Raw genomic sequence first — 26337 nt, forward strand, 5'->3', positions numbered from 1 at the left:
CTGCAGCTTGACCCTTATGTTTTAGATATTATGAACATTATAAATTATCCACATGTGGCAATTGCTTCATTCCTTGTCAACAACAAAGAGAGCATATATTTAAGGATGACCTCTGCCATGGAAATATGCAGAACGGATGCCTCTCATTCCTCTCCAACTACAACAGCTTTTTTCCCCCCTTTGAGAGGGAGACAGATGTAGTTTTTCTGCCAGTGACATGCTCAACAGTTTAAACCGCCTATATTTACATTCCTGTGTCACATGATATGTCAGTTTCGATAGACAACACGCCTCACACTTGTCTAATTTAACTCCAGCTATCAGTGAAGCACACATCGTGTTACATATTGTTTCTTGGGTGTTGTAAATCGCATGTGGTATTGTTTTCCACAATTAATACCTGCTTTATGCTTCCAGCAGTGCATAATTGCATAGATATGGAACAGTATCACAAGGTTGGCAGGCAGCAAACATTAGTCAGCTATCAAAATATTCCTGAACAAACAGTGAAGGGAAATGTTGACAACTGCATGTGTGCTGTAACAACATTCAGCAGCAACTTTGATCCTGTTGCACATGAATTTGCTGGTGCGCTCAGTTTCATTGTCATGTCCAGCAGCTGCCATCACACCTGTCAGGCTTTTTCAGTCCATGTGGTGATTAAGCATTTGGTGCTTATCAAAGCATTCCCATTCAGGACTTATCGAGGATTTAAATCCTTAAATATTTGTGGCAACCCAATAAAGGTTTTGTCATTTCACACTGAGCTCCTGAACTCTTAACAAGATGCATGTTTAAGTCTGTGAGCCGGAAAAGGTGCACTTTGGGTTTTGAACTCCAGTAGTCCTGCCTATTAAACAATCTTTGCAGAGTACATTTAACGGTCTAAAAAGGGTCAAGGTCACTAATGTGTCTTTCAAGCCTGTCTTGCAACGCCTTTCAGAACCACCATGGGAGCAAAAAGCAGTTTTTGCGTCAGAGCAAGTTTTGTATTCCCTGGCAGGTAGGAATAAAAGAATAATGGTCCAGAGTGAAGATGAAATATAAGAGTATGATATAATAAAATTGCACAGACCACCCACCATGGCATACCAGTTTGTGCCCCCCGCCCCCCTCCTGTGTGAGGCCTGGCCAAGTTTGTGGTGCATACAAACAAACGTACAAACTGAACTTCATTGTCTGGTTCCTCTAATGACGGCGCCCCGAATCAGACTGTGACCTTGCTCGGCTTATGCAGACTGGCTCATTTACAGAGAGAGCGGCGACACAGACATGACCTTGACTGTGTCTCGCTGTGACCACCAGTTACGTCTGTTTTCATTGGTCTTGTTTCTTTTCTTTGCTGCGTACAGTAACTGTTCGTGTAGGTAACCAAACCTGAAGCTCCTCTTCTGTTCACATATAATTTCCTCTGAAAGGTTATTCTTGGATTGCTATTCATTTTTGTTCTTTACTTGTTCATTTTGTTGGTAAAATCCACAATTAATTGGTTATTTAATATTATGGTACCTATAGAGTTAAACACTATAGGGAGGCATGGAGTCAGGCCTACAGCTCTAAATCTACATTGTAAACACTTCACTGGCGAATGTGATCAAATTTATATTGTGCCAATGTGACAAATAATTGGGCTACAGCAGTTCTAGTGACTCAATGGTGAAATGCATATCAGCCTATAAAACATTCAAGGAAGAATAAGAAATATGGAGAATGGCAGAATTCAAATTTTTAAAAATGAACCGTTACTGTCGCCTAAAGCAGACCCTCAGTTGTCATGCCATATCCTGACCAGCAGTTGTATTCTATTGTGAATCATGAAGAACTTCTTGTTTTATATTTGTATTAAATATATGTGGGAAAATGAATAAAACCAATAAATATAATTAAATAAGAAAGTAAATTGGGGGATTAATGCAAAGGTAAATAAAGAAGAAAAGGCAAGAAAAGTCAATTCATGTAATATTTTAAAGCCAGTCACTCTTACAGCAATTTATAATAGTTCTGGTGTGTTTAATGGTATGTAACCAACCAATGAGCTAATGTGGTGGGGAGGTATGCATCTGTCCATCCGTCCAGTTTCCAGGAATCACTCCTCCTCGACTATTGGTCACTTTTTAGCGAAACAAAATTAATTTGTCTTTACGTATGACTGTTGTGAACTGTAGTACAGCAAAACAAACTTACCGCTCTCTTTCTGTACTTCACACATTACAATAAACTGTGAATTCTGATGGAGCCGATGAGCTACTAAGGCTACGTTCACACTGCAGGTCTTAATGCTCAATTCCGATTATTATTATTTATTTATTTTGTCTGCTTATTCACACTACAGATAAAATGCGACAGCAAACGTGCTCTAGTGTGAACGCTCAAAGCGGCCCGCATGCGCAAAAGAAGACGTCACACACAACGCGCTCTGTTTAGACCCAGAACAAACAGTATTGTTTGACTGATGGCCCTTAATATAAAGACTTCAGACTTTACGTTTCCCAATTTTTGCTTTAAGTTATTTTGCTATTTACATAATAATGTAAATAACCTAATAATTACCTTTTATTGCTGTTTTAGAGGAGCGGTGCTTCAAAGGATAGTTGCAGATTTCTGTCAGAATCTGCAGATTATACAGTACAAATAAAATGTTCACGTTTCTCCAACGTTGTCTTCCCAACAGTTTCACTGACATCTACACTGGATGGCCAGGAAGCGTTCACGATGTCTTCTCGGGCGCTTCTCTGGCGCTGATAATTGGCGTCTGTCTTGTGTCAGTGACGTAAAAGATGGATTTAATGCGACATGACCGTTCAAACAGCAGTCGCTTTCTAAAACATCGGATATGTATCGCATTCAGTACCACATACGAAAGTGACCCAGATCAGATTTGAAAATATCGGATTTGTGCCGTTCACACTGTCATACCATGATCGGATATGGGTCGCATAGGGTCAGAAGAATCGGATTTGATGCGCTTTCGCCTGCAGTGTGAACGTAGCCTATGTGACTGATCTGGTTAGTTCATCCAGCCAAAGGACTGATGAGCTCTCACCATCCATTCACAAGACTCTACTCCTCTTACAATGTTGGTGAGAATTTAATTGGTCTGAATCCAAGGTCTTATTGCTCAAGGTCATGTTTGTCGTTTTAATTAGATTTTAATTCAGTAACAATACAGGGGATGTTTTGTACAGTAATTTTGGTGGGCTAATCAGCTTCTACATCATTGACCTTATGGTTATTGATTCAGTCCTTTATTTATTTATTTTTGGCAGTTTACCATTAACAAGGAGCAGTTTGCTTCATGGTCATTTTACAAGCACAATGCGCATGTTTATGGTCGGTAATATGTGAGCATGGTCATGCTTTCGCTGCTTGTTTGCTGGCAGGTCCTATCAGTATCTCTTAGGTTATTCGAGTGGATAAATACCCAGCGTTATGTCGAGGCTTGAATTTTCCACACCGCACTGTGTCAGCTCCATACTTCCACCTGAAAGCTCCCCTCCCACTTGTGCATACTTTACTGGAGACATACCTGTGCACAGTCGTATTTGTCTTGTGGGTAGCGCCCTTTAAGACAAGTACATTGAGTACAAAAAAATGATGTCATGTGACGCGTGTGTGTCATTGTAACTGAAAGTTGTCTGCATTTTTAGTTCTTCTCCAGTAAAGCCCTTGACATCTCGTAGTCATGTTTTGTTTTGTATTTATTTTTTTGTTTTGTTTTTGTTTTTTGACTTTAAATAGAAGTCGCAATAAAAAGAGCGGTCCATGAAAATGTTATGTATTGATCATAATGAGCACTAAATAGTAAGCATTAACATCAAGGGTATTCTGTGATTGGCAGGGTGGAGTAACTCCAAGACAGTGTTTTTCCACTGAGGACATGAATGGGCACCCAGTGAGTTCAGCTTGGCCAAACTTCTTATCCTGCTTCACCTTCAAAAAACCCCTAAATTTTAAAACTCGCATCGCTCTGTCCCTCTAAATTAATTTCAGCATATTTTCAATCACTCCAGGTGAAGGGGGAATGAAACGGACATGCTTTTAGCCTACCTTTGCGATGCCTAAAGAGCAATTCTTTGCACAGCATCAGCATGTTTGTGGTGATTTGAATAGGCTGGATGAAAGTGGGCTGTTTGAGGGTCGCTTTCTTTAAAAATCTTCCTCTTTCTTGTTATCTCAGTGATTTTGTGCATCTTCTGATCACTGATTTGGTGAAATCAGATCTTTGAACAGCTTTAATTTTGTTTGCATTTGTTAATAAAAAATCAAGACGTTCTCGGCACTTTTAGCCAAGGAAATCTGTTCCGACATCATCCACCTCTGCACACTGTCCTCGTGGGGTGTTTTAGTTTGCTCTCGCTATTCCTCATAAGTACGTGTGTTTGTCTAGCTGTCAGTCCCTTTCTCCCTTTTACTGTTCCAGCTTCACTCTTCCAGTAATTTACTAGAAATAAAACTTTTTTTTTTATTGCCTTAATGTTTGATTCATATAAAAAAACAAAGCAAAACATCTTAAAGAGGACAATGATTTATCTCTACAAATGCTTACTAATGTGATCAGAACATGGAGTACAATAATCAGGATTTGAGTAACATACATATTCCAATATTTGATTTCTCATTACATTTACATCATAAATGTTCTTTAATCTCTTTCCTCCTCATATTCCTTTGTCCTGTAGTCTTTCTGTGACCTTACCTGCCAATATATCCTTTCCTCTCCCCACCCACTCCTTCCAACCCCAACCATTACACAGGAGCCCGGCCCAGCTAAGGTAACAGTGACCAGCAGCAGCAGCAGGGGCAGCATCCCATGCCTGCCCAGCAGTATTGCCAGCGCCGAGCGGGTGCCAATGAGCCGCGCCACTCTGTGGCAGGAAGAGCCCCGCTGGAGCAGGGCCACCATCCCCTGCAGCCGCAGTGCCTCCTGTCTCAGCCAGCTGGGCCACAGTCAGCCAGACTCCAGTATCACTACTCAAGATGGTGAGAACTTTAACAAAACTCTATGAAACTCACAGCAACTGTATTTACAAGGATAGAAAAATAATCTAAATTGAATATGACACGATTGAGCATAAAAGTTTGTGCTTTTAATCACGTTCTTCAATAAACAAACTGAATTTCATGTGCAGCTGGGGAAAAAACCCCAACTTTCCCAGCAGTAAAATGACAGGAATGTTTTTTTTGTTTTTTTTGGTCTCATAAAGTCTGCAGTGAGCTGGGCTTTTTTTTTTCTCCCCCAGATGGTGGCACTGTGAGCAGTGGACGTAAGGTACGAGTTGAGAGTGGGTACTTCTCCCTGGAGAAGACCAAGTCGGAGCCTTCTCCACAGTCTGCACATCACTCACAGCCACCCCAGCATCTGCCCCTCTCCTCTTCAGCATCTTCCTCCTCTTTAGGAGCTCCCAGTTCCAGGTACAACTCTGAATCAGAACCCCAGACTTCCCCTCATCAACCCTCCCAAGACCCTCTCCCCTCTCCAGGTTCACTTGTCTCCCCAAGCTACTCCACCATCAGCTCTTCTCAGAGCTCTCTGGACTCTGATCCCAGTGGAGCTACATCCACTTGGGAGGGGCACAATGGTGGCGGGGGCGGCCGAGTCGGCTGTTCCGGCAGGGAGTACGCAGCACTGGCAGATGTGCCCCGGGCCCGCAGACTGAGCTACCGAGAAGCTTTCCGCTCAGAGAAGAAGCGCCAAGACCTGAGGGCGCGGACACGGAGCCCCGGGAGAGAGGAGGTGGCTCGGCTGTTTGGGGAGGAGCGCAGGTGAGGATGACAGTTCAGAGCCGTTTTAAGTTTCCCGCTCTTCCTCGTGATAATCAGTGCTGAACAAACACCATAACAAATAAGGCAGATGAACTTGTAGTAATGATGGCAACATGATTAATAGTCATTAATGAGACACCGATTGTTAGCTAGAATAGAGCATGCTCAGTGTTTATGTGAAGTTCATCCATTGCTGAGGATACCCCACACAGTATTATAGCACCACCCTGTGGCTGCTCTCTCCAAGCATCTGTTGCTGTTGCTGCCTACCCTAGCTTATCAGTGGTTTGCCATTAATGATTACAGGGATTTAAATGCATGTGATGTTTTGGTTTTGTACTGCTCTCTACCTCTTTTGCTCTTGGCTACCTTGCTAGTTTTTGTTGTTTCAATCTTTTCCAGGGGCTTCTGAACAGAGCTTCTCAGAGCTAATGCTCAACCAACCCTTCCACCCTGCCCCAATGCTGTTCCCTGCTGGTCACCGCTGACTCCTGCTTTCTATCATTTCATCCCTGCACTGCCTCGGAGCACACACATGCATAATAAATACTTAATTTCCTGTACATACCATGCATACAACATACTGACAGGTTGGGTTATAGATACGGTTTTGTTTTCTCCAACTTCAATCACTACTTATTTTTCAAATACATATACATTAACAAGTGCAGTGCCTTAAGGTAATGCTGACTGTTGCTGCTTCTCTTTGCAATTTGTTTAATCCTCCATTCCATTCATTTTCCATCTCTCCTAAATTTGATCTACCGGTAATTATATAACACCATTTTTTATTTTTTATTTTTTCCTAGAAATGCCTCTGGGTGGTTCTATTTGGTAGTATTTGTTATTTTGCATATATTTATGTTGTATTTTCTGTGGAGAAGACTTTGTGTGTTTCTAAAATGATGATTTATTTGTGCTTACTGTAAACCAAAGCCTCTTCTTTCCTTTAACTCATGGATTTTGACTTTGATTTGTTCATGTTTGGTGTCTTTTTTATGCTCTCTGTGACACGACCATGATGTGCCATACCATTATTTTTTCTGTATTGTTTAAAAAAAAAAAAGCAAAAAATTGTTTTTGCTGTTTTTTCTTTTTTCCAAACTTGAATTTTTGAATGTGATTTTTGTGTCTCCTAGGCGATCTCAAATCATTGAGCGGTTCGAGGATGGTCAGCATGTTGAGCGCATGGAGACAAACGGCTCTGATCCTTCTGCTAACTCCGTGCTGATCCAGAGACAGGGACGCAGCGAGAGACGTTATTTGGCTAATAAACATGTACGCTCTCCTCTGATTAATCCTGAGTAAATCAAACCAGAAAGGTCATGCAATACTTACGGCGGCCCTGAGAGGTCAAACACACTCCAGCTTTAGAAAACACCAGCAAGTAGAAAAACACTGGAAAAGCCCCCCAAAAACCCAAAACAAAAGAAATGAAAAAAAAGACCACAAAAGCTCTCTCTCACACACACACACACACACACACACACACACACACACACACACACACACACACACACACACACACACACACACACACCCTAAAAAAAAAAAAAAAAAATAACAAGTGTTTTGGGAGACAATAGCGTGACAGAATAGCTGCGGAAGTGACAAGCTAACCTTCCAGCTGACCCAATCCTTAATCTTGAGAAAAAGTGATGCATTTCATCAAAACCTTTATTTAAAAAAAAAAACATAACCCAAATTGCTAATGTTACCCAGTCATATGCAAAGGCTAATGTATGACCCACCTGGCACTGGGACACAAACCACAGTAAGAGCAGTAAATTTAGGTCTGATAAATGAGTAATATCACAAACTAACCACCTCCTATTACCAGCTTTGTCACTTGTGCATATAACTAAATAAATATGTAACTATATATATGTTACAATTTCAAACTGAGTAATTTCAAACTGAATTTCTGTAACTACAGCAGCTCATCTGCAGTATCGTCATGGCTCATCTGGAGCCCCAGCCCACACTTTGGGAATCACGGATGGATTTGTGTGCTTTTGCTGTGTTTTTTCTGTTTGTTGGTGTTTTCTTAAGTTGCATTGCATTTATTCTCTCAGGGCAAGTGTACATACTCTAGAATTAAAATGAACTTCTTGTAATTTTTTATACATTTTTTATTTGTAGGAGATGTCACTAGATTCAGCAAAGGACCGTTCAGTTCCTGATGTATCCAGTTCCACTTTGGCCAACTTAAGAAGGGCCAAATCATTGGACCGCAGAGCAACTGAGTCCTCGATGACTGTGAGTGTTGAGAGTGCTGCCAAACTGTAAAGCATGATATGTGAAAAAAAAAATATAGAAATGTATATTTTTAGGAGATTTGTCAGAGAAAATATTTTCCCACTCCTAAAGGTGTCTCTGTTCAGCAGAGCATCAAGCTTGACTTTTTTTGTTTTCTTTATATCTTTGCACACAAGTTGCACAAATTGCCACACGTGCAGTTGTTAGACTTGATCTCTTCAGTTTTCAGCTACAAAATTAAAGCGTTCAAGTTACTTAAGCTTGCAGTGGTATCATCTTGAGCTCTGACTCCTACCAGTCTGATCTGCGGTCACTTCAGGGAGGGTAGCAGGGGTGATCCACTCGGTGTGTGACTTGTCTTTCTAGCCAAGCTGCAGCTGCCCAAACCCACCCCCCTCCACTCACTCAAACACACATTCACGTACACAGCACTGCCGCCACTGCTACTGGCGATTATAAATAGCCTCCACAGAAGCAGTTGCGTGTGTGTCCCTGAGACAGAGGGAGAGAAAGAGATTGTCAACATATGAACTGAAGGCAGCTAGCCATCATAATGACTCTGTGCCAGACTGTGACACCACACCTGATGAAGCTCAACAAAAACAAGGTATTGTTGAGTTAGCGGTGGCCAGGTTTTGGAGGAACAACTTACTTTAGGGTCTATAAACAGCCTTGAGTTTGTGTTTCACGGGAAAGTCTTGCTCCCGCCAGTCAGTCTCTGTAGCTGGAGCCGCTTATTCTTTTTTGAGCTGAGGTGTGGATATGAATGTAAATAAACATAATTATATTGTTATTGCCATGTGATATCCAGTTAAAGGTGTCGTCATGTTTATTCATTTTTTTAATTTCTTTTCATTGATTAAATGATATTCATTACTTAATGATCCATTTCTGATCTGTCTTAATTGCAGCCCGATCTGCTGAACTTTAAAAAAGGATGGATGACAAAGCTATATGAAGATGGAGTGGTAATTTGCTTTCAGTATTATCTGCTTCTCTGCAATATTGAATAAATAACTTGTGCATGTACATTGTTAATGGGGTTTTTTGGCATTTCAGTGGAAGAAGCACTGGTTTGTCCTGACAGATCAGACTTTGAGGTACTATAAGGATTCAATAGCTGAGGAGGTAAGGCTTGTTATTCACTTAATAAAAAAAATAGTTTTAAACTTGATGAAAAATGACATATTTGTACTTATCGTTGGGTTTTTGTTTTTGTTTTCTTCCCCCTCAGGCTTCAGAAATGGACGGTGAGATTGACCTTTCTACGTGCTACGATGTCAAAGAGTTTCCCGTTCAAAGGAATTACGGTTTCCAAATCCTGGTGAGTGTCGAATCTTCGTGTCAGTGTTTATCCCACGTCATTAATCATCAGTAAAGAAGAAGCTTATTGTCCACGCGGTTTAGATCCGGTGTCTCCTGCCAGTCTATAAACAGCTTTAGACACCATGCGGTGCAACTTTTGGGTATCAGGTTTTGTCATTTCTCTTCCTGAAACAATTCTTTGTTTGTCATGAAGGATGTCACTTGCCTTGTCATCTCTCTGTGAAAGGCTGACATCATAGCGGACTAAATCTGCCACAGGCGTTGCCAGCCCTGCCGGTGTTCTTGAACCAATGTGGCTTCCATCTGCACAATTAAAAGCCCCGTCCTTGTGAATAATGTCTCATTAGCACTGACTCAAATACGAGTCTATGTGCAGTAGCGTGGACCCTCCTTTAAATGGTGCAGTGCTTTATTCATATAATCTTTTGGGCGTTAAACATTTGTAGTGCTTGTTGTTGTTGGCGAAATGCTTAGTGGAGGTGTATAGTTGGTTGGGGTAGAGTGGTGCCAGTGGGGCTTTTGTTCCTGCTGCATGATTTAAGCTCGCCGCTCTAAAGCTGTATCTGAACAGCAGCTACAAGGTCATTTCTTTTGTTTGCATTTGCTTGAAGTAGCTTCCACAGTAAGTTTCTGGAGGAAGTCGGAAATAGATTGCTCAAGAGGATTGTGCATTCTTTGGCTGAAAACATCATTGATCTGGTGTTGTGTGCACCGCAGGTTAAGGTAGATGGAGCTATGGTCAGTAGTGTTTTTGATTTCAAATCTCACTACTTCACATCATCAGGAGTTTTATTCATAATGTTTTGTAGACGTTCCTTAGCTTCCACTAGAGGTCTCTGTAAATGGGGTTAGTGCTTATAGAGTGCTGCTGTTTCTGTTGTTAGATGAAGGAGGCAAGTCTCATCACAGCGTGTAATTATAGAGGTTTAGATCTAGGTAGCACCTAAATGGATGTCTTGTTTGGTATAAGATTTAATATAACGAGTAATTAGTTACATTTTTATGATCAATTAAAATATGTTTTCATTATGTGGATTGTATGTCCTATGTGTATCCTACCTTCAGTTCATCTGCAGTTTTGTCTTTGCTACTTCAGAAAAAATGCGCATTGCATTTAGTGTAGCAGGTTTGTCTTTGCCTCCACCCTCTCCCAACATCCCCAGCCACCAGTTTCCATAGTTCATAAAAGTAACTCACAATGAACTCACATTTATTACAAAACAACAGCCAGAGAACAGCTTTTGCATTTGTGGCAAAAAGGGGCAGCTGTCATTACTGTAGAGTTCTAACTATACGTTAAGTCGAATGTGTTGCACATTCAGCACAAAGCACCTCTGTTACTTGTTTTATCAGTGCAGATGGTGTTAAAAGCTATGGCTAAATGACTAAAGCCAGGACAATGTCGTAGTTTGACAGCATGAGGTGTTAGTTTTGTTTGAAGTAACTTTCCTGTCAAGAAAAACAGAAGTGAGGCTGAGAATCTACTCCTGTCAAAAGTGTTTCTCTGACACTTTTGAAGTGGACATAAGCATCTGTTAAATTGAAAAAATGAGTAATGAAATAAAAAGTGGTTAACAGCAGTTAACTTTTATTAAAAGTACTTTTAGAGCATAATTCTTTGAAATGTGTGGCTTCTGAGTGAGTCAGTTAAATGCTCTGCCTCTGTTTTCAGTGTAAAGAAGGAGCGTGCACCCTGTCAGCGATGACCTCTGGAATCCGTCGTAACTGGATTCAGGCGATCATGAAGAACGTGCGACCCACTATCGCCCCCGATGTCACCCGGTAATACCCACTGAGGATTAACCCTCACCACTGGCAGATATAACAGCTGCTTTTTTTGTTTTATTTATCTGAATTCCTATTTCCTCCTCACCTTCTGTTTCCTTCTTTTTCTTCCTCTTCAACCTGTATTTTCAACCTGCTTTCCAGGAAAAACATCCCTCTGAAACTATCGGTTCTGAAGCCCAGGTTGGAGTGCTTGTGTGTAAAATATCTCCCCCACCCCCCCAATGTTGATGTTCTTGCTCAGCAATGTCAGCCCCACCGTTTTTGTCATCCAACCATGTGTCATGTGATTATTGAGTAATGTCTCCCAGTTAGTTGTGCTACTGTAGAGACCCACACTGCAATCACATCTACATACTTGAATAATCTGCCCAACACCACAGGCCAGTGTCAGTCATGCCTGTAATGTGATGGTCCACTAACTGTTGGAAATGGTGCCACAACAACACCAAAAGCTCAAAATAACTAAGCTTTGGGCTGAGTATAAATGTCCACCTCAAAACAAGAGCTCTGTAACTACGTAAGCATTTATTTTTGTACTTTTCATAGCAAAGCTGGAGATTATCTTTCACATATCAAATGCTGAAGTTGCACATATGACATGTTATATGTTCTTGAGCTCTTTCCCTCCTTGAGGACGCCACACAACACGGTTAAAAAGGATTGTTCCATCAGGTCACCCTGCCCTTTAAAGCAGTGCACATTAGTGAGCAGTTTACTGCACATATTCATATTAAGCCACTGTTAAAGAGCTAAAGGCAGGAACCCGTCATCAGGCTTACATCAGATCAAGTTGCTTTTAGCCCCACTGTGTGTCTTTATAAATGTTTTTGGTGTTTAATGCTTTGACATGCATTTTATTGTTTAAAATGGGGTATCTGCTGGTCTTTAAAGTTAAAGCAACTTCCTTTGTCACTAACAAGACCTAATAATTTTTCACAAAGAAAACCAGACTATTGTTAGTTGGCATTTCTGCTTTCATTTTTGCTAATCGGATGTCAGTAAATGTTGCAAACCAACAGACTCAGTATTTACTGCATTCCCTCTTCTGTTACTCTTTATTTTATTCACTTATCTAGCCGATGGACTGATTGGCTTATGCCATGACAAGGTGTCAGTTATCCCTCTATCCAGAATTCACAAGAATAGCTGCTACTTTTAAAATATTGGTCAGATTTTAGTCTAAATCACGCACATGATCACCTGCTGAGATTTACCCAAACTTTGCTCAAAGTCAGGATTATATTTGTCATTTTACAAACTGTAGTCAATAAACTTTGGTGCTACCACATCGCTGACTTTCTGGTTTAGTTTTTTCCTGTTAAAATTATTTATGACACAATGAATTTACAATTGAGGTTAGTTTAACAGAAACTGGATTGTTGTGGCTTTTAGTCCACGACTCATTTCAGTTGTGGTTATATAGCACCAAAACACAACAACAGTTGCCTCAAGGTGCTTTATATTTTAGGGTAAAGACACTACAATAATACAGAGAAAACCCCACAACTAGACAAACCCCTATGAGTAAGCACTTGGCAACAGCGGGAAGGAAAAACTCACTTTTAACAGGAAGAAACCTACAGCAGAAATGGGGTCAGTCAATGTAATTGGGTTTAGGGTGTTTTAACACCTGCTGTGTCCATTTAAATTGAACTCAGGTGTGAATACAGTAGTCTCAGGTGCGGACCAAAACAACTGCAAAAAGACCCAGTTGGAGGAGGTGGTCTCGGTACGATTCCAAACAAACTCCAGATCAGTTCATTTATGGTGTGAACGTGTTCCCACCCCGATCCAAGCCAACTACAAGGTGTACGTTACAAGGTTGAGCTAACAAAACAATGTCCCGTACCAACGTATGCTAATGCAGGAAGGTACTGTAGATGTGCGAAGGTCTGTACGGGCTAACGTAAATTCTCAGTTTTCTGACACAGGACCTCTTTTGTGTATTTAGTTTTGTTGTTCCTGCCCCAGATACATTTGGCCAGTGAGCAGACTGAACATTCTCACGACGTTTGTAGTGACACATTTTGGTTTGCTTAGAGTTCACTTAGATTTTTTTTTCTGCGTGAAAACAAACCCAGTGTTTCATGTGGAAAAGCTACACGTTTACAAATTCAGATCACAGTAAAAGAACCATAGGTGGGAAGACGCCCTCAGACTTGGATTTAGATCAAATTTTTAAACATGTTTTTATATTTTTGGTGGTTTGTTTGTGAATCGGGTAGTTAAATGTCACGGTTTACCTCATTGGGCCCTGCAGAAACCCTGGAATGCACAGTTAATCGAAGCTAGAAAACCTGAAATCTTATGTTGTTGTTTCGTCCAGCAAAGCTTTATGTAACAGCAGCTTGAGCAAATTCGAATGCAGAAGTTCATCCAGTTATCTTTGAATTGGCTTTATATATGTTTTGTTTTTTTGTGCTTTGGTTTGTTCAGATCACTCCCTGATGAGAAGATAAAATCTCAGGTGATGTTGGACCCTGATCCAAGCCATAATCCAGAAATCCCTAAGTCTGATGGGCAGAGGCAGCCATCTGGTAACAATGCCTCTGCCCCTGCCTCTGAGCCACGCAAAAGCAGAGTTCGTGAGCGCAGACGAGAGGGCCGCTCAAAAACTTTCGACTGGACTGAGTTCAAAATGGAACGGAAGGAAAAGCCCGTAAAAGAACGAGCAGACACAGTTGACCTCAGCTCATCGTTCTCCACAACCTCCTCCTACTGTTCTGCCTCCTCTTCTCCCTCCTCCTTGGCGTCATCTCCGGTCTCTTCTTCCTCCCTCCAAACCTCATCTGCATCAGCTGCTCACCCACCTTCAATTACAGAAGAAGCAGAAAAGGAGAACGTTAATGGGGGAACTAGCAGTACAGCTCACACACCAAATACTGTTACTGTAACGGTGATTTCAACGCTAAATGCTACATCACCAGTACAGCAACCAACACCTGGAATCCAAGAGCAAGGAAAGATGGAAGTGGATCACCCTGCTGCCATTAGTCCAGCCAGTGAAGACAAAGACAGCAGAAGCTCAGATGTTCAGGATGAGATTGAGCAGCGATGGCATCAAGTGGAGACAACACCATTAAGGGAAGAGAAGCAAGTACCGATCACCACTGCCTTAGGAAACTCTGAGAGACTGCCAGCGCATGAGCTTGCTGCTCTGCTAGACAAAGAGGTGAGCGTAACCAGCGTGGGTTATATCATTAAGATTTCTCCTCACCCTGAACCTGTTTTTTCCTTCACACTGTCAACAGCTGCTTGCTCATGTCGGGGTCGTCTCATTGTTGGGGCTTTCTCTGTATTATTGCAGGGTCAATTTAAAGTGCTTTGAGGTGACAGTTGTGATTTGATGCCATATAAATAAAATTAAATAGTTTGTTTTTGGACAATTAGGCATGTCTAGTTCTTGAGATTTTTTTCATTTTCAGATTCAATAGGAAGTTTCATACTGGACACAACATTAAAGTCTCAGCTTTAATTTGACATCAGTACTATATAGTACTATCTTACCCTACACTTGAAATGTATCCACAGTTTTAGAAGGCTTCAGAAATGACATTTTTAATATTTTTCTATCTTTTCTGAGATCTTTGCACTCGTAGACCATCAAAGATGATTAATCAGAGGAAATAATATTTAAATATTTGGCTACTTGCCTGTTTGTTCATGGGGTAGGAATTACTTTTTAGGAGTGGATTTGGTTATTTGCTGAGTCTCTGCATGTCATGCCTTGAAATGGATCATGCTGCAGTTGCTGTTGTGCAACATTTTATGGTTTGCTGTCACAGAAATGAGCAGCTACATCAAAACAAGAAGTTTTTTCCTGCCTCCATCCATTTGTTAAGCTGTTCCTACTGTGTGTTTTTTATCATTCATTTTTAAGCAAATTTGTTTGGTGTGATCAGGCTAATTGAAGGAATTCATTCCAGCCTTGCATGTTGTTTTACGTGTTGCACTTGGTAAGCCACCTGGTGATGAGAAATGCTATACTGTATATGATCTCCTTTATTCCATTAAAAAAGTATTATAATACTTTTATTAAAAAGAATTGTCAACCTAAAAAGGTAAAAAATGCTGAACTGTCCAAATGTTTTCAGTTATATATATTTTTTGGTTATATTTATTTTATAACAACACCCTGTGCTATTTGTTCATTACCTCTTTGCCTCTCTTGACAGTTGGGACAGAAGCAGAAGGAGCTGGACCAACTGCAGAAGCAGAACAACCTCTTAAAGGAGCAACTAGAAAATGCGCTAGTGAGAGAGCAAAGTGCCAGGGAGGGCTATGTACTGCAGGTAGCTGCACTCTTTATATATCCCGCAACCTTATTTTTCTTTTAAATTGATACCACAACATGAATTAACTTAAAGAAATGTTGTGGTAGAGCGGTGTTAAGAATTGCAAAGTGAAAGTATGTACTGTACTAACAGGTGTGTGGGTGCTTATTCTCTGATATTGCTATGCGTGGTTGTGGTTTTCTTAGCATGAGATTTTCACTAACTGTTTTTTGATGGAGTTTCACATCTCATGGGAAAGTAACTGATTTGATCTGATGTGCTCAAGGTAAGAAAGAGGATCAATAAGCCTCACGCTGTGCTTTTTCCCTCTGCATGTGTCCTTTCGCAGCTTGATTTCTGCATGCTTTGTGTTTCTGAATAAGTGTGTGATTAATGCCTCTTTTCTTTTTTTCTTTCTTTTTTTTTTTTTTTTTTTTTACATTAAACACTTTTAGGTCATACCATGAAATCACATTATGTTTGGTCATGTTGTATTCTTTTAAATCACCATATTGATCACCCATTTTTTGGTTAATTGTTTTTTTTTTTGGGGGGGGGGGAGGTGTTTGACGGTGACTTCATCTAAACCTTTCTGTTTTCAAGTCACCTCTGAAAAAGCACAGTAGAAGCTTGAGGGAAAATTTACTTTCCTAAAAAAAAGAGAAGTTATTTTCTTCCTGGTTATCCCCGAGATGTGGCTCTCTGTATTTAGTAGAGGGGAAAGTAACGTGATGATATTAATGAAACTATCTCATCAATCTTTTCAAGAGCGCAACACCTCCTACGTCTTCACCGCACAGAGTGCCATGGCAACACTTGCACAGGCTTAATCAAGATTTACAGGGTGAACTGGAGTCCCAGAAGCGCAAGCAGGACCTTGCACAGCAACAGATCCGGACATTGAAGAGAAGCTACACCGAAGCCCAGGATGCCGTAGAGCGCCACGAGTCCGATATTCAGGCTTTGCAGTCTAAACTTGCATCTGCAATGGCGGAAATTTTAGCAAGTGAACAGGCTGTGGCCCGGATGCGGAATGAGCTCAGGCTAGAGCAGGAGCGCTCAAAAGAACACGAAGAAGAATACAGTCATAGTGAGGCTACCCTACGAGCCCAGCTGAAGGACAGTGAAGACAGACTCCGTGAAGTAGAAGCTAACCTCCTGGAGAGAAACCAGGCCCTCAGGCAGCTGGAGCGCCAGCAGGCACTGCAGCGAGACCACGTGAGGGAGATACAGAGGTTGCAGGAGAAGCTGCAAGAAGTGACTGCTCGACTAACTGCTACAGAAGAGGGTCAGGCGCTGAAAGACGAGCGCCTTAAGCAGGAACAGCATAGCATGCAAGAGAGTCATGAAAGAGAGAGACAGAATCTGTGCAAAAGATTAGCTGAAGCTGAAACTGCACACAAGAAAGTAGAGGACAGGCTGTTCGAGGCTGAGCAGCAGGTAGAGGCCTTGTTAAGGGGTAGGCGGGCCTCAGGAGGTACAGAATGCAAGCAGGAAATGCTGAAGTTGCAAGAAGAGCTGGCTCAAAAGGCTGACATGGTTGAGTCACTGAAGGAAAGTGTCCGTAGACTGGAAGAAGAAAAAGGACATCTTACGTGTCGTTGTCAGGAACTCATCAACCAGATTGCTGAAGCAGACCGTGAAGTGAACAAGCTTCGCTCTCGCCTGGAAACAGAAGAAGCAGATTACTACACCTTGGAGCATTCATATGAGAGGGCTACCCAAGAGTTTCAGAAAATGAGCCAGTTCCTTAGAGAAAAAGAGGAGGAGGTCCGGCAGACTAAGGAGATGTACGAGAGACTGATGGAACGCAAGGAGGAGGACCTAAAAGAAGCACTTATTAAAATGACTGCACTTGGCAACAGCTTAGAGGAAACTGAGCTGAAGCTGCAAGCCAAGGAGGAGCTTCTCTGTCAAATGACTCAAAGCCTCTTGGACAAAGTTGAGCCTTGTAATGCTGAGAAGGATCTGCAAGCCAAGCTTGTGGTTGCAGAGGACCGCATTGCAGAGCTGGAGCAGCACCTCAATGCCCTACAGCTGGGGTATGCTAATCTACACATGGAAAGGCAGCAAATCCCAGAACAGAGTGAGGAGGAAAGAACATCACCCTCCTCGTTATCAAACGCAGAGCTTTCTTTAGACAATACATCCACAACAGAGAGCTCCCCAGACGATAAGGAGTCTCAAGCTAAGAGACCAAGGATACGTTTTTCGAGTATTCAGTGTCAAAAATATGTCAATTTCGAGGTCCTGGACACTAGTCAAAAAATGAATCAGGATGTAGCTGAAGACATTGAGTTAACTGAAGGAACAGCTACTCCTGACTTCACAGCCCCACATGCTAATGACCCAGAGAAGTTTATCTCTATCATACATGCTCTTGAAACAAAACTGCTCGCCACAGAAGATAAGCTAAGAAACCTAACACAAAATCTGGATAGGCAACGATCCACCCAAGCAGAGGACTTGTCCGATATAGATTTAAAGATCGGCGAAAAGGATTCTTGCCCAGAGAAAGAGACTAGTGATGCAAGTGGTATACAGAGTAGTGCTGGCATTAAGCATTGTACCAATGCCCTTGTATGTGTGGAAAATGGTCGAGAAAAAGTTAGGGCTATTCTCAGTGGCTCACATGAAACAGATACACAGCTGCACTCATTGTGTGAGATAGAGAAGGATTTGTTCAATGCATCGCTGTACCTTCAACGGGGACAAAAGATGTTGGAAGAGCAATCACCAGCTTTCCATCCAAATCAAACCCCAGAGACTGTAGATAAAGAGGCAATGCACCTTTTTGCCAAAACTTTGTCCTTTGAGGCGATGGTTTTGAACAAGATGGCTTTGTTAATACAAACGTCAAAGTCTGACCTCCTGCAGGCGCTTACTGAGATCTGGGAGGACATTGAGCACATTAAAAGGAGTGACAAAGATTGCTTGGCTGTAGTTTATGCCGATGTCTTGACCAGGAAGCTGATTTTAGAAAGTGGGTTCTGGAAAGAACTTGAGAAAGCAGAGACGGATGTTGCTAAATCCAAAGAGGGTGGTGTATTAGATGATGTAGATGTTGATGCCAAAGTTGCCTTCAACAACTTCATTAAAGCAGAATTGGCCTACTCAATTCAAAATCTTAAGCTTTGCTATGAGGAGAAATTCAAAATACTTAAAAGGGAGCTAGCTGTAGCTCATAAAAACCTCTATGAAAGGGAAATGGCTTTGAAAGCAATTATTGAAGCCTCTAAAAGGCCTGATTTGAAAACTGTCATAAAAGAAGTCAAAAACAACTTTGGATTCAACAAACAAAAGCTGGCGGACATTCACCCTCCCGAGCTTGCTCCGTACATGGAGCAGATCGAAATAGAAGAAGCTAGAGACTTGGCTGAGGAAATCGTAGACAGACACTTGGCTGGTGAAATGCCCTCTTGTGGCATTGACTCTGTTGAATCACTGCAAAATGCTCATGAAAGCCTGGCTAATGAACTTCAAAGACAAGCAGCGATCCTCCACAAGTATGCCCAAGAACTAGAAAGTGGCGAAAGCAATCCTGGACTGTCTAAAATGATCCGATCTCTTCTAGGACACCAAACTTCACATATTTTCACAAGTACCTCTCTTTGTATGCGTGAAGCAGTCACCCAGGCTCAAGTGGCATATGTGGCATGTAGGTTACGGGCCATGCATGAACAAGATTTAGGCTATTGTAAACAGACCAGTCAAACTATGGATGATCTCGTGCAGCAGCATGCACGCAGTGTCACAGCAATCCAAGAAAAATATGAAGAGTCTTTACAAGAGGAGCGCCGGAACTTCAAGCAAATGGTGGAATCTCTCCAGAAGGAAAATCAGACACTTAAGAGTGAGATTAGCAAACGTGTGAATCAGCTCTCGCAGCAGCAGCAGCAGCAAGTGGTCTTCTTAGAGAAAGAGTTTCAGAAAGAGACGGAAGACCTGAAGCAGAAGCATCAAAGGGAGCTGAGCCGAGCAGAACAAGGCTGTGCCTCAACAGAGCTGGCCCTCATGGAAGCAGCAGCTGACAGTCAACAAAAGTTAGAGGTTCTGCTAGCAGACATGGACACAATGGAGGAGAGGCACGAGAGTCATGTGAGGAAGCTCGAGGAGCAGTTTGAAATGAGGGTTTGCGAACTCCAGCATATCCACAAGGACAACATCGAAAAGTTACGTTCAGAGTATGTGGAGAACATTCAGAGTCTCAAAGATCACCGATCTTACGATCAAAACCCTGAGGTCTCACAGCCACCTCCTTACGAGGAGGCCGCTACGCCAATGGAAGAGGAAGAGCAGGGAAAAGGGGACGATGTACAGCACATATCAGAGGTCGACTCCATGGTGGTTCTGAAAGACCGCATTCAAGAACTGGAGACTCAGATGAATAATATGAGGGACGAACTGGAGAACAAACACCTTGAAGGAGATGTGGCCAGCCTGAGAGAGAAATACCAGAGAGACTTTGAAAGCCTCAAGGTTTTTGCTCTTTCATTTTACCATTTTAGTGAATAAACCCTTTTTAAGGGAGAGAGATCAGTAGTTATTATAGCCAAAGAAGAATTAACTTTGATTCTTTGATTTCTAATCCTCAGTAACTGGTGATTCGAGTAACTGAGGATTAGGAATTGGGAAATGGTGTGATTTGAGACGAGTGAAACATGTTTAAATTGAACAGTTACATCATCTGTGGGCTGTAGCATGATTGTAACTGGAGCTTTAAAGGATGTCCTGAACTCCTAGGTGATAAATCATAACCACCGTGGTAACTGTAGACTGTATATAAAGCATGGAAATAGGCTCTAGGCCAAACCCCTTAGATCTCTAACGAACTGGACCAATGAAACTTCCCTTTATGTCAGTGTAAAGAAGTTTAACTACACATTTAATATCCCTGAGATATCTTTATATAAGTAAAATAAGCATATTTTCCACAATTTGTCTGTTCTTTTACATCATATAGAAAAGCTGCTGTGTTAAAAGAAAGAAATCTTTCAGCACAACTCTTTGGGCTGAAGTTGTAAGAAATAAATGTGTAAAATGACACAAAGTTCTGGTAGCTCATTACCCAGACTCCCCTGTAATTGTAAAGCAGAAAGTTTTTAATGGTACGGAAAATTGTGTCTTTATAAAATAGTTGCTTCAGTGTAAAAAAATAAAAAATACAACAAAAAACAAACATAAATGTCTATAGTAGATGGAGGAGGGAGAATTTTTTCTGTCATTTAATTCTTTGGCTATTACTTAATTACTTTGGTATGGTATGAATGGCCAAAGGCAGGCTTTTATCACTGATGAGCTGTGACACTTATGAATATGCAGCTAAAAGTCCAAAATGTATGTACTCTTTCATATTTTCCAAAGCCATCCAGTGAGGCAGATTGCTGGGCCAATTCTGGCCTTTGGGCCTTATGTTTGACGCTGCTGCTTTAGGTTTTAAAACTGATGAAGTGTCTTAAATGTGCAATATTTCCAATGAACAGCAGGAGGCGACGACTTTGGTTTACATATAGAAGTCCTCAGGAAACACATTCGTAATGAGTTAATGGCCTCAGCATATTGAATACAACAGGACCTTATTGTATTTTTTATGTAAGTTAAAAATCTTGTTGGCCATCTGAGTCGGAGCTTCAAAAGCTTGCTCGATGAATGACATCAGTAGGTCGTCCATCTTTTATATACAGTCTCTGCTAATGAAAGTGTTGCTAATTAATAGACTAATAGAACTAGTCTGTTAATTAGACTAATAGCCTATACAAGACTGTTAAATTGATAAAATTTTAGAATTATGTTTCTAAAATGTTTTTATATCTATCTCAATCTATACAGACATATAGATATAAACTATGGGTTTGTTGTCTCAGGAAGGTTCTGATCTTTCGGTATTCTTCAAATCCTGCTGATCAGCTGGGGACATCCTTTTTTGTTTCAAACAAAGAAGCAAAGCAACCAATAGCAGGTTGTCTTGAGTCCTTTCTGACTCAGTTTACTTTAAATACTCATTTGGGCATCAGTAATCACACCATTTCCCACTTTCAGAATAAAGTAGCCTATCAGAGTAAGAGTCTATCAGTATAAACTGCAGCTTGGCTGGCCTAGAATCTCTGCTTTACTCGCTCTGTTACTAACATAGACAATTTCTACTTCTAAAAGTCTTGCATGGCCTCTATCACTGATTTTTGCATGTAGTCGAGTGAGTTATAGATAATTTACTAAATCTGTAGTCAAAAATAAAAATGTAGCTGCAGTGAATGCATAATTCTTTTCGCAACGACAGATTGTTGACTTTTTCTTCCACTAGGCCACATGTGAGCGTGGCTTTGCCGCAATGGAGGAGACACACCAGAAGGTGATCGAAGACCTCCAGAGGCAGCATCAGAGGGAGATTTCCAAGCTCATGGAAGAGCGAGAGAGGCTATTGGCTGAGGAGACGGCTGCCACGATTGCTGGTAAAGAAAGGGTCTCATCGCTCGTAGCTGCTGTGCTTTGATGACTGTCATACAGTGACTTGATATATGTGCTCTGTTTTTTAATGTAGCTATTGAAGCTATGAAGAATGCGCACAAGGAGGAACTGGAAAAAACCCAGCGCTCCCAAATAAGCGGACTGAACTCTGACATTGATGAACTACGCTTACAATACGAGTATGTTTTACAAGGGGAAACCTAAACTTTGCATCCAGTGTATTTACTATATCAGTTGGGTGTCAACATTTAATCTTGACTGGGGCCTAAAAACTGTACTGATGTCTTGCAGTTGCTTTTGGGGGAAAAACAGTTTTATTATATGATGAAAGAAGCTTCTGCGCTGTGAAAAACACAAATGCATGTTGACACTGATTATCTGACTGTGTAGGGAGGAGCTGCAGTCCATCCAGAGAGAACTGGAGGTGCTGTCAGAGCAGTACTCTCAGAAATGTCTAGAGAACGCTCACCTGGCTCAGGCGCTGGAGGCCGAGAGGCAGGCCCTCAGGCAGTGTCAGAGAGAGAACCAGGAACTAAATGCACACAACCAGGTCAGACTCCGCAATCCTGCACACGTACTGTGAATACAAACCTGTTTTTGTCCACAGGTTTGAATACGTCTCCATTTTTCTAACAGGAATTAAATAACCGGCTGACTGTAGAGATCTCTCGGATGCGCTCCTGTTTTAGTGGGGAAACCGCTCACTCATCACTTTCCCAGGGCAAAGATGTGTATGAACTGGAGGTATGTTTAAACGAACACACACACACACAGACGCTCAACTCATGTTGATCTACACCCTAAGTGCCTCTCCCTGTCTTGTAGGTATTGTTACGAATAAAGGAGTCGGAGATCCAGTATCTCAAACAAGAAATCCACTCTCTGAAAGACGAGCTACAGTCTGCTTTAAGGGTAAGCACATCTCCCTGAGAGTGATTTAAAAATCTGAGGCCGTATATTCATCCCCGATCATTTTACCAGGACAAGAAATATGCCACAGACAAATATAAGGACATCTACACAGAACTCAGCATTGTAAAAGCAAAAGCAGACTGCGACATCAGCAAACTGAAGGAGAAGTTGCTCATTGCCACAGAAGCTTTAGGTGAGAGGACTGTCGATGGAACAGTTACATCTGGATATGGTGAGTAGAAAATGCTCAATTTGACTTTAATCTTTGTTCTTTTTAGTTCCCATTTATATCCAGATATCCGTGAAGTCTACTAACATGGCAACAACCAAAGGCTGAGCAAAGCTGTGTTTATTATAAATATGTTACAACTATCCAACCAGCCACCTTTAGTGCCACCCGGGGATTGTCTCTTTTTGGATTGCTGTTGGTTTGAACTGGGAAAAAATGCCTTCAATCCTCGAAATGTTTTTAACATTGTTTTGCTATCTTTATCCTTCCTGAGAAAGATGAGTCTTCCTCTTGGTAAAGTTAGGGAAAAATTTTTAAGATTACCACTTAAATGCGAACAGATGCTGTCGGTTATATATTTTTTGAAGAAGCATCACCACTGTTAATAATAGGGTCTTTATTGTGTTTTTAGATATCATGAAGTCCAAAAGTAACCCAGATTTCATGAAAAAAGAACAGTCGGCGAGCTCCAGGCATTCACGAGGTTTAAGGTCAAAGGTGAGTGTTTGCCGTGTCGTTTGTTGCTTCTGTGGTAGAAACGTGTTCAGAGTCGGTCAGAGGTCATGTTTTACTGGAAGTGCTTCAAGTGTTTCATCTGTCTGTTTTATCCGTCAGTCTGTCACCGAGCAGGTCTCATGGGATAGCTGACACTCCCATTGTGGGGTGATCCCCTCCCAACCCCCGCCCCAACATATGCTGTAGGTATAATGTGATAGACAAACAGCATGCCCTCCATGCCTACCTACCTAACTATGCATGATTTCATCTCCCCTCTGACCCCAAACTCTTTCTTTTGGCTCCACCGTGAGCAATCGAAATATGATATTTCAGCTGAATATCAGAGGTGTGAGGGTGTTACTCATCAAAAGATTTTTAGTTAGAGTCCTCTCCTCCTGCGACTGCAGAAACGGTTAAAAGATGAAAAGAAACTGTAGCGCTTTCACATCAATGAAGTACTGAGCTGTGCTGGGTACTCACTGTGAGGACTCCCAACTGTCTTTTGTTTTTGTTCTGTGTCGTTTTTCTTTATTTAAAAATGTTTTTTACATTAACAGTTTTTTGTTTGTGGCTGTTTGAATCCTCTGTTTTGGTGTTGTGCATACTCTTACGGTACTGTGCAAAAGTCTTGAGTCACCTCCTCATGTCTTCATTTTGCTTCCGAGGAGCCAGATGTTCAGTTGTTTAATTATATTGTGGTCTTGACCAATAATTTTTCAGGCTTTCTGGGTCCTTGTCCCCAGTTCCTGACTATTTTCAGATGAGTGTTTTCCTGTTTTTAAGCCACTCAACACTGACTTGAATCATTAAAGTACAAAAGAAGGCACCTAACTCAAGGATTTAACCAGTTTGGTTTACACATAACTTGAAAAAAATGTGTTTTTGCTATTTCTTTAGTTAAAAGCCCAACAAATGCCAAGATAACATAGTTGTACAGGCATAACAAATATTCTTACGTCAATAAGAGAAACTGTCTCAGCTTGGTGTGCAGCGAGTCCTTAAATGTGATTGAAATGGATAGAGAACAAAAAAAGGACAAAATCCAGCCGAGACCTGACACAGATGAGATATATTTGAAGGTTCATAAGAACTTTGCTTTCATGAAGCCATTGTTAACTGAGAACTTTACCTGAAGACTAGTTAAAGAAAACAGAGGAAAGCTTGGCTAAAAGTTTGAGCTGTGTTGCAGAGTAAAGGTGGTGATATCATTTTTCCAAGCAGAATATAAATAAATAAGGGCCGGCTCAAGACTTTTTCTCTGTACTGCATTTATGTGGCATGACCATATCCATTTATATTTTTCCTGTACGTCGTGTGTTTTAACCTTTTAAATTAAAGTGTGTCGAGCAGAACACATCTGGGATTAGAAGCTGTGACTGTTTTGTTGTTTCTGACTTTGTGGGTTTTTTTTCCTTTGCGTCTGTGTGTGTTTGTGTGTTCGCTCTTTTCTGCCCACATGCGCATTATTGCCTCATAACAGTAAATGACTTTGTTTGTCTTTAACAGAGCCTGAAAGAGGGACTCACCGTGCAGGAGCGCATGAAGCTTTTTGAGGCAAAAGATTCCAGAAAGATTTAACCTGAAAAGTTTTTTGCTTTTTTTTTTTTTTCTTTTCTTCTCTATTGTTCTTTTTTTTTTTTTTTTTTTTACGCTTGCCGTGCCATCATGGGCTAAAGATGTTGGGGTGGCATCTGAGATCAAGGACTTTAATCTATCTGTTCTAAGCCTCTTTCATGTTTTAGCTCGATCTTGTCTCTTATTTTAATTCTTAAAGTACATACACTTACGATCAGGCCAAGTTGGAGTCGTGTCAAACGCGCTGTGAGAGAGATTCGATTACAGCTTTTCTGTTGATCCTCCAAAATGCCAAAACTGACAGCAATACATAATATGAATAATATATAAATATAAATATATCCCAATATTGAATTAAGTATCTGCTGTATTTTATTATTGTAATAGTGTCTATATCTAATAATTTTTAACGTGCTTAATGTTGCACCAGTTCTCCTGTACATAACTACTGGACACATGTAGACTATGGTTTGCTATTATTGTTGGGGCATCTGCTGTACTATTTGATTGATATTGGAAAACAATGTGATGCTTACCTTGGTATGATGTATGAGTGTTTTATAAAACGGTGTGTCTGTGTGTGGAAGTGGGGGGGGGTGAGATTGCACTTACCTTTTGACTACTTGAGGAGGCTTGTTTTTATTCGTCTCAGAATCGGTGTAGTGACTTCCAGTCGATTTATTGCAGTGCAACCAAACATGCTGACTCGCGTCGCATTAGGTGACCAGCCGTGATTTGTTAGCGATACAGGAATTTATTTCAAATATCTTAAATTCTGACTTTGTGTTTGCTTCAGTGTGAGAATTATCATCTCCTTAAACCTGAACCTGTTTTTTGGATTTGCATGATCACGTTGCCTCCTTTTCCTACTCTTTGCTTTAGTGTGGCGCTCTAGACAATTATAAGCTTTGCTTTGCAAGTCCTACTGTTGAGATGCTGAGATTGAGATGTTTTACTGTAAGCGGCAGTCTTGAAGCACTTGGCCCAGTCCCTGACCTCTTACTGAAATCTAGTCGTGCCTCAAACTGAGTGAAGAATATAGACATCCATGAAACCTGTGCAGCTATGGATACACACTGTATAGTATTCAAACCACGCCTTGTGTATATAAATATATGCCACACGGAAGACTTCTGTGTTTTGTTTTAAACTTGTACCTTGCTCTCTAGCTCTATAAGAAATATATATGAATATTTTTTATTTTAATTTGAATGTATAACGTCAAATAAATGAAGTGTTTAAAAAATC

General features: G+C 41.1%; 1 protein-coding gene across 7 annotated transcripts in view; it reads left to right on the forward strand.

The window, feature by feature from the left end:
• The window catches only part of mpripa (myosin phosphatase Rho interacting protein a), a 52747-nt gene extending 26410 nt beyond the window's left edge, over positions 1–26337 (forward strand). Inside the window, exons 6-26 of one of the 7 annotated variants that reach the window (XR_015130726.1) lie at positions 4680–4980; positions 5241–5763; positions 6903–7041; positions 7906–8022; positions 8934–8990; positions 9082–9150; positions 9257–9346; positions 11021–11130; positions 11278–11316; positions 13573–14308; positions 15312–15428; positions 16179–19889; positions 21712–21859; positions 21949–22054; positions 22266–22425; positions 22512–22619; positions 22701–22787; positions 22857–23019; positions 23429–23514; positions 23632–23714; positions 25021–26337. Coding sequence is in view for 6 of the 7 variants with exons in the window: in XM_086303342.1 (XP_086159468.1) it covers positions 4680–4980; positions 5241–5763; positions 6903–7041; positions 7906–8022; positions 8934–8990; positions 9082–9150; positions 9257–9346; positions 11021–11130; positions 11278–11316; positions 13573–14308; positions 15312–15428; positions 16179–19889; positions 21712–21859; positions 21949–22054; positions 22266–22425; positions 22512–22619; positions 22701–22787; positions 22857–23019; positions 23429–23514; positions 25021–25092 (6939 nt within the window). In the remaining variant the exon portion in view is untranslated. Of the gene's footprint in view, positions 1–3838; positions 3893–4679; positions 4981–5240; positions 5764–6171; positions 6598–6902; positions 7042–7905; positions 8023–8933; positions 8991–9081; positions 9151–9256; positions 9347–11020; positions 11131–11277; positions 11317–13572; positions 14309–15311; positions 15429–16178; positions 19890–21711; positions 21860–21948; positions 22055–22265; positions 22426–22511; positions 22620–22700; positions 22788–22856; positions 23020–23428; positions 23515–23631; positions 23715–25020 lie in introns of those variants that run through there. The other 6 variants (XM_086303343.1, XM_086303342.1, XM_086303346.1 and 3 more) reach the window with 6 other exon arrangements.

This window comes from Aulonocara sp. 'chitande type north' Nkhata Bay, linkage group LG8 (genome assembly GCF_057382095.1).
Source record: "Aulonocara sp. 'chitande type north' Nkhata Bay isolate Kocher_YH1m ecotype deep benthic linkage group LG8, A_spYH_male_GT1.1, whole genome shotgun sequence".
NCBI lineage: Eukaryota > Metazoa > Chordata > Actinopteri > Cichliformes > Cichlidae > Aulonocara > Aulonocara sp. 'chitande type north' Nkhata Bay.